The sequence below is a fragment of the Wickerhamiella sorbophila genome, assembly GCF_002251995.1.
Source record: "Wickerhamiella sorbophila strain DS02 chromosome Unknown contig2, whole genome shotgun sequence".
Classification (NCBI taxonomy): domain Eukaryota; kingdom Fungi; phylum Ascomycota; class Dipodascomycetes; order Dipodascales; family Trichomonascaceae; genus Wickerhamiella; species Wickerhamiella sorbophila.
In genome coordinates this window covers 2,341,867-2,354,602 of record NW_020194005.1, presented here as the reverse complement: position 1 = coordinate 2,354,602, position 12,736 = coordinate 2,341,867, and the positions used below count along the sequence as shown (strand labels likewise).

The following is a 12,736-nucleotide window of genomic DNA, read 5'->3' as shown; positions in this document are numbered from 1 at the left end:
GTTTCCTGTCACAAGTTGCAAAATATCAAGAGATCTTTCTACTAGACTACCTAAAGTAACTGATCCTGGTCTGATTGTGACCTCACCCTGCATCGAGAACCCTAGGCATGCTCTTCCCCTACTTTTCTTGAAAACAACGAAACACTTGGCCAAAATAGTCTAAGAGTATCACTCTGTGTAATCCATAATCTCGTGTTTCAATTTACTTTTGACCGACTGTGAGCTACGTGCCCGACATCATAGAGGCCTGCGACAGCTGAAACCTTTACGATCTGCATGTTTGAGACAGATAACCAAGTCGGCAATGTACAGCATATGCATGAAGAAAATAGATTCGGTTAGGCGATTTGAGAGATCCGGGAATCGTTTTTGAACTACGATCGATACCATCAAAGGGCCCACTAACAGATCGTAGGCACAGGGTGTCGAACCGTTGAGAAAAGTTCGGGGTTGAAAAACCCGAAGTTCTGCAAGCTTAATGGAAGTCACACCCAGCAGTGGCGTTTAGTTTGTACAGAGCCCTGCATACCTCGCAATGCATGTAAAAACCGCATCGCTGAACCACAGCTCGGGAAATACTAAAACTTTACAGTTTCACAAGTGGTGCAGAAAAAATCACCTCAACTGAATATGAGCCAAACGAAACCTGACGTGTTTCAGACTCAGGAACCGATAGATCAAGCTGCAATCCATGGCTCAATGGTGACTTACTCCAGACAGGGCCCGCCTGCTGCGACTCGAGGACCAGCAAGAGGAGGCGCAACGCCAGAGTCAGTTTACAGCAACTTGCAAGCTGACGCCGTACCAAGACAAGGAAATAGAGTTCAAACTCAGCATCTTGCGTCAACATCTCCAAGATTGGAGCCCCGTACATGTGGCGACGTCAAGTCTGAAGCTGGTCCTGAGCAGAGCCAGCCATGGCAGCCCCCGCCTATGTTGTCTCCGTGGGAGCTCTGTCGCAAAGCTCCATCAGCCAGCACAGCAAGGTACACTACTGATGACCAGGGATACTGGCCGCACGATAGCTACTGTACTTGTTGCTACTGTGTTGATGTGAAGAGCTACCCAAGCGAGGACTATGGAGCCCAGCAGTTTGAGGGCTCAAATGTGTTACCTTCTTCTTATCAACCTGGCTTTCAACAGGGCTATTATAATGCAAATGAGTTACAAGAGCGAGCTTGTGAACTATCCATTTCCGAGGGTGAGGGCCAGCCAGGATGGGGGTATCATCAGGGGTGGGGCTGGCGTGCACCAGAACCTGTGTCACAAGATGGCCAGCCGCCATTGCACAGCGACGACAAGTTTGGCAGTGTGAAGAGCAGCTCTCTTGCATCTCAATATGCTCAAACTCAGCACGGGCGGATTCGAAAGCCTATTGCGAAACCTAGGAAGCGGGCAGTACCCCGTTCGTCTGGTCTTAGGCCTTCCTCACCCGGAACACAAATGACAACACCTCCACGATCTAGTGACACAAGTCCTGTTGAGGAGGATTTCATAATTGAGAAGAGTCCTGGTGCCCCCAGAAACAAAGGCCCTATCAAACGAGGAGAGACAGTAGACACCACTTCGATCGAGAGCTTCAAGCGTCCTCGTTTCTCTATGGAGGAAGAGTATGTTATGCTCAGGCTCCGAGAAGAAGGTATGAGCTGGGCCCACATTGCTTCCTTGCTCCCGGTGCGAGGATCACGGTCGCTTCAAGTGCATTATAGCTCGATGTTGGCTCGCCAATTCAATGACTGGAACAGCGAGTACGACATGCGGCTGGTGTCACTTGTGAACCAACACGAAAGAGCGATGTGGGACGTTATTGCTGAACGATTTGAAGAGAAGAACATTAAGGGTATATCGTGCCGCTACCGATATTTACAGCTCCACGACCAGCAGATGCGGAGTATTGATAAATGGGTTACCGAGCAGCGCCGAAGCCACAGACGCTGAATGTTTTTATTATTATAAGATACCGATAAATTAAGAGCTTCTTTGTCTACCCAGGTCGTATCGAGCTTTCGGCCTGAACGATCTAGGGATCCAATATGGGTTAGGGCAAATAGCAAAGTACGTGTCACATTAAGTTTAGTATCGCCGCGTAACGTTACTCTTTGTAATACCAATGTCTATTGAGTTCAAAGCCACTCCACCTGCGAAGCCGCAGCCGGAGCCGAGCACTGAAACTGGTATTCGTACTACGAATATCCCCACCATCAAGAATGGTGTGTTGATTGCTGAGGGTGCCGGTGCACGGGGATTCTCCAACACCATTTTGATTGGATTACTTTTGGGGATTCCGTATTACTTCAAGAGAAAAATTGGCGGCGGTTTTGTGACGTTTGTTATTCTGGCTGCTCTCTTTGCTATTCCCATTTTGATGGCATACTGGTCCATTACTTCGACCTATCTGCCTCGCATCAATGAAAAATGCAAGCTCCCTGGAAAGGGTGTTGAGCACTACCTGGAGTTCCACGATCCAGAGTTGGCCCAGAAGTACAGAGGAAACAACAAGATCCCTTATGAGACTTTTTACGAGTTGTACTTTGAGAATAAGGTCTCTTTCAAGGGTGACGCTCTCGACGTTCTTGAGATGCGTCACGACTGGGCTAGTTTCCGCTTCACACTTGGCTTGTACAAGTTCTTCCTTTTTGGTATGATCCCTGAGGTCATTATGCATTCCCGATCGCAGGACGAGGAGCAGGTCCGCGAGCACTACGACCGTGGTGACGACTTTTACGAGTGGTTCCTTGGCCCCCGCATGATCTATACTTCCGGCATTGTTAGCGACATCACGCGCGAGGAGACTCTCGAGGAACTCCAGGACAACAAATTGCGTGTTGTTGCTGAGAAGATTGGCGTCAAGAAGGGCGATCGCGTTCTTGATCTCGGCTGCGGCTGGGGTACTCTGGCTCGCTTCCTGTCCTCCCAGTATGGAGCCCACGTTACCGGTGTTACTCTTGGCCGCAACCAAGCTGCGTGGGGTAATGCCAATTTGGCTAAGGACGGCATCCCCACCAGCCAATCTAAGATACTTTGCATGGATTATCGCGATGCTCCCGTTCCCGAGGGCAAATACAACTGCATCACCTGCTTGGAGATGTCCGAGCACGTGGGTGTCCGTAAGTTCAACAGCTTCTTGCAGCAGGTCTACGATATGCTTGACGACGATGGTGTTTTCTTCATGCAGTACGCTGGTCTGCGCAAGTCCTGGCAGTTCGAGGACCTCATTTGGGGTCTCTTCATGAACAAGTACATTTTCCCCGGTGCTGATGCCTCTACTCCATTGGGCTGGACCATTGATAAGCTGGAGGCTACTGGGTTCGAAATCACTTCTGTTGATACGATTGGTATCCACTACTCTGCTACCATCTGGAGATGGTATCGCAACTGGCTGGGCAACAAGGACAGCGTCATCAACAAGTACGGTCTCAAGTGGTTCCGCATTTGGGAATTTTTCCTTGCTTCGTCGACAATTGTAGCTCGCGAGGGCTCTTCCACTGCTTTCCAGATTGTTATGCGCAAGAATCTCAACAGCACGCACCGTGCAGAGTTCATCCCCCGCCAGTTCAATCTGCAGGTTCCCAAGCCTGCTAACGGCAACAAATGGCTCAAAGAGGACTTCTAAATAAGCATTTTCTGTATTCGAAATCAAATGACCTCTCTTGAAGTGCTTCGATAGCCGCAGAACCGAGGCGTGATTACGTTTACCTGTAGTCCCGTGACAGGCTCGGCGAGGGAAAAAAAAAAGCCTCGTGGCCAAGCCGTCTATGCGCAACGCCTCAATTGCCGGGTGATGCACGTAAATCAAAATCGAGTAGTGTCTAGAATCCGGTACGGTGCTGTATGCACTAACGCGGGGTATATACTGGACTACAATTTAGCCGGGTGTTTGACCCCGCGATACCTCCTTTTCGAGAGTTGCCATATGTGCTAGCATGCATGCACTGCATATATATACTCGAAGCTTAGATCAGCACGACCCATTCAGCAGACATGCTCATTCTCGGCAAGAATATTCTTGAGATATCTCTTTTGCCACTGTTGGAGCCCGAGGAGCTACTTGCGCTACGAGCTACCTGCCGTGAGCTGAACAATTTGGTTCTCGCCTCCAATGTTTGGAAACAGCTTTACTTCCGGGACTTTGGCCCTACGCCTTATGAGGATTCTACACTCTGGAGCGAGCTCTATATACGGCGCCGTGCTGCAAAAGTCTTTTTTTGGGGTATTTATGCAAACGACGGCGACGGAGAAGGCGTGGCGTCGCGGCCCACTCTTCTTAGAGGCGTAGATCATCCCGTCAAAGACGTTGTGTTTACGCCTGGGTTCGTTGTTGTTCAGGACTCTGCAAATGAATTGTGGCAAGTGAGTTTCCCCAGCAAAAGTGATGGCTCGCCTGCGAAACCAGCTACTCAGTTGACTAGTCAGGGAGTATCCAAGTTCGTTTCTATGCATTGCAGTTACTTTGAGATTATGGCTTGCGATTTCAAGGGGAGGTGGCATCTGTGGTCGTGCGTTGATGGAAGCAGTTCCAGTTTCAATATGCCTTATAAAGTCTCACCAAATATGGTTGCTATGTGCGCACTGACAACCCTGAAATTGTTTTATTCCCCGCAGGTGGGCCTTGTGCTCACTTCAGTTCTGAGCAACAAAAGTGGATCGGATGTCAAGTGCGCAGTTGTTCCCAAAACTGGCGGATCTGGAATGGAGGAGATTGTTGATTTAGCAATGGGGGTCGGATCGAAGCGCACGTTTGCGTCAAGTCAGTTCATCGTTCACGTCGACCGGGCGGGCGAGCTTTTTGTCTCTTCAATTCCTTTTGAAGATTTGAACCACAGCCATATAGAGTCTCTTCAGGGCATTGTGACCACTCAATTCCCATTCTATGACCGGGTGGCCGGCCCGAAAACTCGATTTGTTAAAGTTTTTGCCGAGTGCAACCGCTTTGTTGCCCTGACAGATAATGGGAGGGCCTTGGAGATCAACTTGGTGGACGGCAATATTTTTGGAGAAATCGGAATGCGTATTGTTCCTGATTTGCACAATGTGGTTGATGTTGCTTTGGGGTTTGGCCACTCTGTTGCCCTCACATCTGAAGGCGAAATGAAAACGTGGGGTTGTGACTCGGCCCACTCGGGTTGTTTTGGGCTAGGCACTGACGAGGAATTGGCACAAGCCGGCGCCCGTTTTGAAAAAGGTACGTTCTCTGACAGAGAAATTTTAGATATGCCTCATACTGTGAAATGCTCACCAGCAGTACGTGTGCATGCTTCTTTGGCTTCCACGGTGGCCCTAGGCTTGACATCTTACGATGAGGACGATGAGGAGGCTTGATTATTTTCGCATTATTCCCTTTATTTTTTATTCTTATCTCTATTTCTTATTCTCACATCCATATCCTAATCATTTCTCATTTACTCATATTTCCGTTGGGCGGAGTTTTGGGCCGAAGCATATCAATTTCGGGGTCGACGGGTACCCGTGGGTTGCCACGGAAGTATTCTGCATCAACATTCGAAATCAGGCTGTCTGGACTCACAATTAGCCAGCCAGGCCTCAACCTAACCGGTAGGTGTAACGGGCTAGGTGTAGGGAGAATGTGCACGCGGCGGGCCATCAAACTAAAGTTTTCAATGAGTTCGTAAATATCCTCAGGGACCACATTGGGTCGTTGGTTGGGCCTCTCAATTATGCTGTCGATATCGACATTGCAGTTGATCAGGTTCGAATCAGTGCTTCGGCGGAGTGTTCCTTTCAGTCCCATAAGGCAGTGCCAAGTCGTCGACTTCAACAACTGGTTCGGGTTTGGAGGTGGCATATGAATTGAGTCTTCTGAAGATACAAAGTAGACAATATCTTCACTGCGTCTGAACCCCCAATGTTCCAGAGCCTTTCGACCGTCGTCTAAGCGACTGGTCGGAACCCAAAGAAAAACCAAACTCGGACGGGGAGTTATTTCCGCCACAGGAATTGATTTCAGAGCAGCGAGGGACGGGGTCGGTGATATGCATCCGTGGACCATCACAACGTCGAAATGCATATTATCACTCGCCCAAGATTTGAGCTTGTCGGGAAGATTCTTCATGGTACACTGCTCCCCCATGGCCGGATGAGCATGGTGCAAGTTGTGCTTGGCTTTCAGCTCGTGCAGTTTTTTAAGTTTCGGATAGCCGGCAAACGGTTCCTCGATGTTCAGAACGTGGTTCTGGGGGAACTCCCCGGTCAACAAGTAGTACAGATTGTAATCATTTCCAAAGTTGGGCTGCCTCTGGATCTTTTTGAACGTATCGGAGGAGACTTTGACAGGCTCCAGCATCCTGGTGTTTTACATTCACTTGCTGGCTATATAGACTTCATCGAACCACCTTGGGTGGTTCCTGCATGATAACTATGAAACAGGCACAGACCACCACCGGGAACGGTTTTTTGATGTAATGATAAAAAAAATTAAGAAAGTTTCAATAAAATCTATATTTGCCGAACTGCCCTTAAAAGCTGGAAACCTCCGCCCAAAAAAGTTACTAATGTGGAAACCGCGTAGCAGCGTTCTTCCTCTTAGCGATCACGACAACGCACACTTGAAGCAGCGATCGAGACGACTAGCTCGAATGTTTCGTTCCGGACGTTTCTTGACGGCCGCAGTAGCGGTCGGGTGCCTCATGGGGTTCCTGTTTGTGTGGCACTATTCCTTGAACCCGGATAACGGCCATCAGGTCGTCCCTTCTGGAAAGGAAGCCGTTAAACCCGGAGCGGTGGCTGATACCAGCTCCTTTGAATGTACAAAATCCTATGATGGCAAAACACCTGTTGAGCAGTACGTGGTTATGATCGACGCTGGTTCTTCTGGCTCACGTGTTCACGTGTACCGTTTCAATAACTGTCAGGCTATGCCTCGCCTGATGGGTGAGGAGTTCAAGATGATCGACGGAGGCCTCTCGAGCTATGCAGATGATCCTGTTGCTGCGGCAAAGTCGCTCGATGTTCTCCTCAAAGTGGCTCTGGACAGTATTCCCGAAAACCAACAGGGCTGCTCCCCTATTGCCGTCAAAGCCACTGCGGGCTTGCGCAAATTGGGTGACAAAAAGTCGGAAATTATTTTGGGTGCTGTCAAGAAACATTTGGAAGACAACTATCCGTTCCCTGTCGTTAAAAATGGTGTCACAATCATGCCTGGTGAGGAGGAAGGTGTTTATGCTTGGGTCACTGCTAACTACCTGTTAGGAAACATTGGAACCAAAGAAGATACACCTACTGTTGCTGTGTTTGATTTGGGTGGTGGTTCTACTCAAATTGTGTTCGAGCCCAAATGGAAAGATGCCTCCAAACAGCTCACAGCTGGCGATCATCGGTTCGAGCTGTCCTTTGGCGGAAGAGACTTTGTTTTGTATCAGCACTCTTATTTGGGCTACGGTCTTAATGAGGCAAGGTCCAAGATCAACAGTTTGGCCACCGAGTCCCAGATCAACGGATCCCAGCTCCCTGAGTCGCTTGTCCACCCTTGCTTACCTCCTGGATCGTCCAAATCCTTTGAGGTTGAGGTCCCGGATGGTACGGCTAGTCTTGATGGCCCCGTGAAAACCACCAAAAAGGTGCTGTTCAAAGGCAGCAGTGAGCCGTCCCCTCTGCAATGCCGGGCACTGGCCGAAAAGATTCTCGCCAAGGACGCCGTCTGTGCCAACCCACCCTGCGCATTTGATGGTGTACACCAGCCCCCACTCTTTGAAGCATTCCCTTCAACTAGCGAAATGTATGTGTTTTCATTTTTCTACGATCGTACTTTCCCGCTGGGTATGCCGTCGGTGTTTACCCTCGATGAGCTGCGGGATTTGCAAAATAAGGTTTGCAAAGGCCCCGATGCTTACTCGTCATTTACAGCTATTCGCGGGGCCGTTGATGCCATCAAAGAGCATCCAGACTGGTGTCTCGATTTAAGCTATATGCTTACCCTTCTGCGCACCGGCTATGACTTGCATGGCTCCCGCGAGGTAAAGATTGCAAAAAAGATCAACGGTAACGAGCTTGGGTGGTGCCTAGGTGCATCATTGCCCTTACTGGACGGAGTCGACTGGAAATGCCGGGAAACTGCCGGATGAGCAACTCTCGTTCCCCACCAACAAAAGGACATACAATTATATTAATATTAAATCGCTGCGGGCTGCTTACGAGAGTCATTAGTGCCTCGTAAGGGGCATTGGGGGCAGGCTCATAGCTACTCCTTTAGCATCTCATTAAGTATATACGAGACGGTGTTGAAGAAAAAAATTGGCAAAGCGTCGTCTGCACCGTTCTACGAGGCTTTTCTACAGTCATTCGGAATATTTCAATGATGCAAGGGCGAGGGCTTCTCGCCAAGTCCCAAGCAGATAAGTAAGCTGCGGATGAAATTTTTTTTTCTTCCATTATACTAACAATGACTGACCTTTCGTCGGAAATGAACAACTTGTCGGTGGGTGACCAGCCCGTTAAGCGGACCTACGTTCCTCCCCACCGTGTTAACAGCGGCTCGAACGTCCCTTCGAACCCGCCACCCCCTCCTGCTCAGCGGAATTATGGTTACCGCGAGCACGAGCCTCGTCGCCAGGGGGGCTTTGGTGGCGGATACGACTCATACCGCCGCCGGGATTACGGCGGTGGCTCCCGCAGCTTTGGTGGCAGTGGAGGTGGTTACGGTCGTCGTGACCCTCACACTGCTGCTGCAGGCCGGTTTGTTGAGGGCCAGCACGTTCCTGGCCGGGCCAACCAGCGGTTGGAGCTGGACCTGTTCGGAACAGCAGACGACTCTGCTTTCCAGTCCACTGGTATCAACTTTGACAACTACGATGATATTCCCGTAAATGCCACGGGTGATGAGGTTCCCGAACCTGTTTCCTCGTTTGAGGCACCTCCTCTCGAGAAGCACCTGCTCACCAACATTGAGCTTGCGCGTTACACAAAGCCCACGCCGGTCCAAAAGTATTCGATTCCTATTGTTGCTGCCAAGCGTGATCTCATGGCTTGTGCTCAGACTGGTTCCGGTAAGACTGGTGGTTTCTTGTTCCCCATTTTGTCCGAGATGTTCTTGGCCGGACCTTCCACTCCTGCTGACCACCCTGGCGCTGGCATGGGTCGTCCCAAAGCATACCCCCAGGCCCTTGTACTTGCTCCCACCCGTGAGCTTGTTATGCAGATTTTCGAGGAGGCAAAGAAGTTTGCTTACCGCTCCTGGGTCCGTCCCTGCGTCGTGTACGGTGGTGCCGATATTCGTTCGCAGTTGCAAGAGATCAACCAGGGCTGCGATCTACTGATGGCCACCCCTGGTCGTTTGGTTGATCTGCTTGAGCGTGGTTCCATCTCGTTGTCCAACATCAGATACCTTGTCCTGGACGAGGCTGATCGTATGCTTGATATGGGTTTCGAGCCCCAAATCCGCCGTATTGTCGAGGGCGAGGACATGCCTGGTGTTGAAGAGCGCCAGACACTGATGTTCTCGGCTACCTTCCCTCGCGAAATTCAGATGCTCGCTGGTGATTTCCTCAAGAGTTACATTTTCTTATCGGTTGGCCGGGTTGGTTCCACCAGCGAGAATATTACTCAGCGTATCGAGTACGTCGAGGATGAGGATAAGAAGTCTTACCTGCTTGATCTGCTGCCCTCTGCCGACACTGGTCTGATCCTTGTGTTTGTTGAGACCCGTCGGATGGCCGATAGCTTGTGTGACTTCTTGCTCAAGCAGAACATCGCTGCTACTGCTATTCACGGTGACCGTGACCAGCAGCAGCGTGAGCGGGCCCTCGAGAACTTCCGCAGTGGCCGTACCCCCATTATGGTTGCTACTGCTGTTGCCTCTCGTGGTTTGGATATCCCCAACGTTACCTTGGTTATCAACTACGATATGCCCAATGATATCGATGACTACGTCCACCGCATTGGTCGTACTGGCCGTGCCGGTAACACCGGTATTGCCACTGCCTTCTTCAACCGCAAGAACAAGGGTGTTGCCCGGGAGCTTATTGATATCCTCAAGGAGGCTAATCAGGAGGTGCCTCCCTTCCTCGAGGCAGTTGCCCGCGAGTCCTCGTTCGGTCGGGGCGGCGGCGGCGGCGGCGGTCGTGGCCGTGGTGGTCGTGGCGGTGCTAATCGTGATTGGCGCCGTGACGGCGGCAGCTCTAACGGCGGTTCTCGTGGCTATGGCGGAGGCTACAGCGGCGGCAGCGGCAGCGGCGGCGGCAGCGGAGGCTACGGCGGTGGTTACGGCGGCGGCTATGGCGGAGGCTATGGCAGCGGCGGCTACGGTGGTGGCTGGTAAGAATCTTATCTTTCGCACTTTTAAACGTTTCATTCGCGTCTCACGTGCCTACATTTGAAAGGAGTTTTATGGGACTCATTTTACTGAAAAATAGGAATGGAGAGTTTTTTTGTTATCGCTTCATTCCATCCGTTTTATAAGAAGGAGACCCCGCATATATTTCTTTTTTTGTTTTGTCTTTGGTCTTGTCCTTCTTGATCTTTATATTCCTTTCTTTTTTTCGGAAAATGCGCTAATTTGCGCGCCTAATAAAAACCCCACACCATAGGGGGGACTTATTTATTTTCGGACACAATTTGCATGTGGACGCCTACCGGTTTAGTTTCAATAGAAAAACCTATATCTGTTATTTTTGTTTGTTCAACAAGCTCTTTGCAAAACCTCGCTCTGCTCGCTATGCAACTGAGAAATGACAGAACTCTACGGTAGGGTAGGGGTAAGACAAAATGCGTCGGACTCGTAGGCTTGAGCGACTAAGTCCTAACGCACTGTTGATTGAGGGTTGTTGGGCGTTAAGGCTGATCGGACAGCTCGTGATCACGATGTCAGACTACATACAACCTATGCGGAGGCGTGGATAGTTTTTGATATAATTAAAAAGCGCCAAATAGCCATTTCAGACATTCCTCTCAGAAGGCTGAGCTGGAATGTTCCATTTGACGCCGCAGGCTGGACAGGTATTTCGCACCGTAAACCGGCCAATTAGGGGGGACGAAACGGGGTAGCAAGGCGGATACAGCTGAGTCATCAGCAAAAGTGGTGGGATTTTCCCTTAGTTGAGCTGCGCTATGGATGCAGTTCAATGCGATGAGCGGGCTGACCTAGGTTGCCTAGTTTGGCTAGGAAAACGGCACACCGTGAGGGGAATAGCCAAAACACACTCAGCGGCTTTTCAGTAATTGTTGTTTATTTCTAATGCGACACGTTTACTAACAAAAATGAAGCTCTAACTTCCAATAGACCCAGAGTTTCACTGCCAGACTCGATTGACGGCACGTCACGATCCTTGAAGAAAAATTTTACTCCAAAAATAGCACTGCATATCATGCATTTCAACGTGCTGCCGGCATAATAGGTGACTACATAGTGATACGCGTTGATTTTCTCATGCGAAAGGATGATCTAACACATCTGACAGTCATTAAAAACATGTGGCGCGACTTGAAATGAATTTATACAATCGGTTTATCGCATGGTGAAGATAAGGTTTCTTGGGAGCTAAGGAAATGATCGCGAATCATGCTTAATCGAATCATCACATGAAGGAAAGTCAATTAGTAAGCAAAGGTGTGGCGGGTCCTGAAAACTCACCAGGCATAGGCGCCTGCCAAACCCGCGCCCGAATTGATCAGAAAAGCCAGCCTACCTGGACCACTCAACCCAAAAGGCCGGCACATACTTTAGACGGTACAAAAATATTTTGTAACTTTGCTCATACATGCCACCTGAATAGCCTAATTTCCGAAGAATCTTAACCGCTGGCGACGCGTCGCTGATAGCATCAAACGCATTATCCCTTGAAACTACGCGGTGTGCAGGGCGACTGCTTCATGCATGGCCACGATGCATATGCAGCCCTATTTGGGAAAGTTATTGGGTCTACCGCTGCGTATATAAAGGCTGGCATCACGCAGCACATAGCTATCCAACAATGCAGTTCTCTATTGTCGCTCTTACCCTCATCGCCACCGCCGCCGCCGCACAGAACACCACCAACAGTACCAGCACTCACAACGGTACCCACAACGGTACCTCCACTGGCACTGGCTCACCCTCTAACGGTGCCGCCAACATGGCCGCTGGTGCCGCTGCCGTCATTGCCGGCGCTGCTATGCTCCTGTAAATTTCTTGAATTACTCTTTATGCTTGTCTATGCATCTTGACAGGCTAATAAAATCCCCGTACAGTGGCTGAACAGTAATTTAAACTAATATTATAGATTTTTTTCTCTAGCGCATAATGAAACGTTCGCTTGATAACTGAAATCCAAAATGCCTTTTGCAGGCGACGGGCGTTTAGCCTTTGTTGAGCATTCAAACCTTCAAACCTTCAAAGCCTTATCATGGTTATCATTTTTGGGTTAAGGGCAAATGCAGTCAATGTCAACAGTCACGTGACCAAGCAGGAAAAAATTTTCTGGCTTCCCCTAGCAATAGCTGTGTTTCAGATCGATGACTAATATGACAGGCTTTGCACAGTAAACCTTCGCAGAGCATAATCGAACTTTTCTGTTCCTGCACAAAGTCTAGTCTACGGGTCGATCCAACCTGATCGCACTCGACCAGAACTTTTTAATTGAACAATTCCAATGTCTACAAAGCTGAGCAAAGCCTCCGGTAGAGATAAACCTACGTTTATAAGTGTTAATCGTGTTAAACAAAAGCAGTACTCCTATAGATCTCGCGAAAGGAGGCGTATGTATCAGCCTCTGCACGGGCTACTGCAGGTCCGAGATCACGTGCAAGT

At 49.6% G+C, this 12,736-nt stretch overlaps 7 protein-coding genes across 7 annotated transcripts; 6 read left to right on the top strand and 1 right to left on the bottom strand.

Annotated features, from left to right (window-relative positions):
- Positions 1 to 630: 630 nt before the first annotated feature.
- On the top strand, positions 631 to 1,938 carry B9G98_04615 (hypothetical protein; the record flags this gene model as incomplete). Its single annotated transcript, XM_024811172.1, has 1 exon — positions 631 to 1,938. The coding sequence occupies one exon, from the start codon at positions 631 to 633 to the stop codon at positions 1,936 to 1,938; it is 1,308 nt and encodes a 435-aa protein (XP_024666940.1).
- A 172-nt stretch (positions 1,939 to 2,110) lies between these two features.
- Positions 2,111 to 3,613, top strand: B9G98_04614 (Sphingolipid C9-methyltransferase 2; the record flags this gene model as incomplete). Its single annotated transcript, XM_024811171.1, has 1 exon — positions 2,111 to 3,613. One exon carries the CDS (start codon positions 2,111 to 2,113, stop codon positions 3,611 to 3,613), a length of 1,503 nt encoding a protein of 500 aa, XP_024666939.1.
- A 368-nt stretch (positions 3,614 to 3,981) lies between these two features.
- B9G98_04613 (hypothetical protein) lies at positions 3,982 to 5,319 on the top strand (the record flags this gene model as incomplete). The annotated part of the gene is made up of 1 exon (XM_024811170.1): positions 3,982 to 5,319. The coding sequence occupies one exon, from the start codon at positions 3,982 to 3,984 to the stop codon at positions 5,317 to 5,319; it is 1,338 nt and encodes a 445-aa protein (XP_024666938.1).
- Positions 5,320 to 5,395: 76 nt separating this feature from the next.
- On the bottom strand, positions 5,396 to 6,301 carry B9G98_04612 (Karyogamy protein KAR4; the record flags this gene model as incomplete). Its single annotated transcript, XM_024811169.1, has 1 exon — positions 5,396 to 6,301. The coding sequence occupies one exon, from the start codon at positions 6,299 to 6,301 to the stop codon at positions 5,396 to 5,398; it is 906 nt and encodes a 301-aa protein (XP_024666937.1).
- A 208-nt stretch (positions 6,302 to 6,509) lies between these two features.
- B9G98_04611 (Guanosine-diphosphatase) lies at positions 6,510 to 8,078 on the top strand (the record flags this gene model as incomplete). Its single annotated transcript, XM_024811168.1, has 1 exon — positions 6,510 to 8,078. One exon carries the CDS (start codon positions 6,510 to 6,512, stop codon positions 8,076 to 8,078), a length of 1,569 nt encoding a protein of 522 aa, XP_024666936.1.
- Positions 8,079 to 8,395: 317 nt separating this feature from the next.
- On the top strand, positions 8,396 to 10,270 carry B9G98_04610 (ATP-dependent RNA helicase DED1; the record flags this gene model as incomplete). Its single annotated transcript, XM_024811167.1, has 1 exon — positions 8,396 to 10,270. The coding sequence occupies one exon, from the start codon at positions 8,396 to 8,398 to the stop codon at positions 10,268 to 10,270; it is 1,875 nt and encodes a 624-aa protein (XP_024666935.1).
- A 1,569-nt stretch (positions 10,271 to 11,839) lies between these two features.
- On the top strand, positions 11,840 to 12,113 carry B9G98_04609 (hypothetical protein; the record flags this gene model as incomplete). The annotated part of the gene is made up of 2 exons (XM_024811166.1): positions 11,840 to 11,867; positions 11,905 to 12,113. The coding sequence occupies 2 exons, from the start codon at positions 11,840 to 11,842 to the stop codon at positions 12,111 to 12,113; spliced, it is 237 nt and encodes a 78-aa protein (XP_024666934.1).
- Between the last annotated feature and the right edge of the window lie 623 nt (positions 12,114 to 12,736).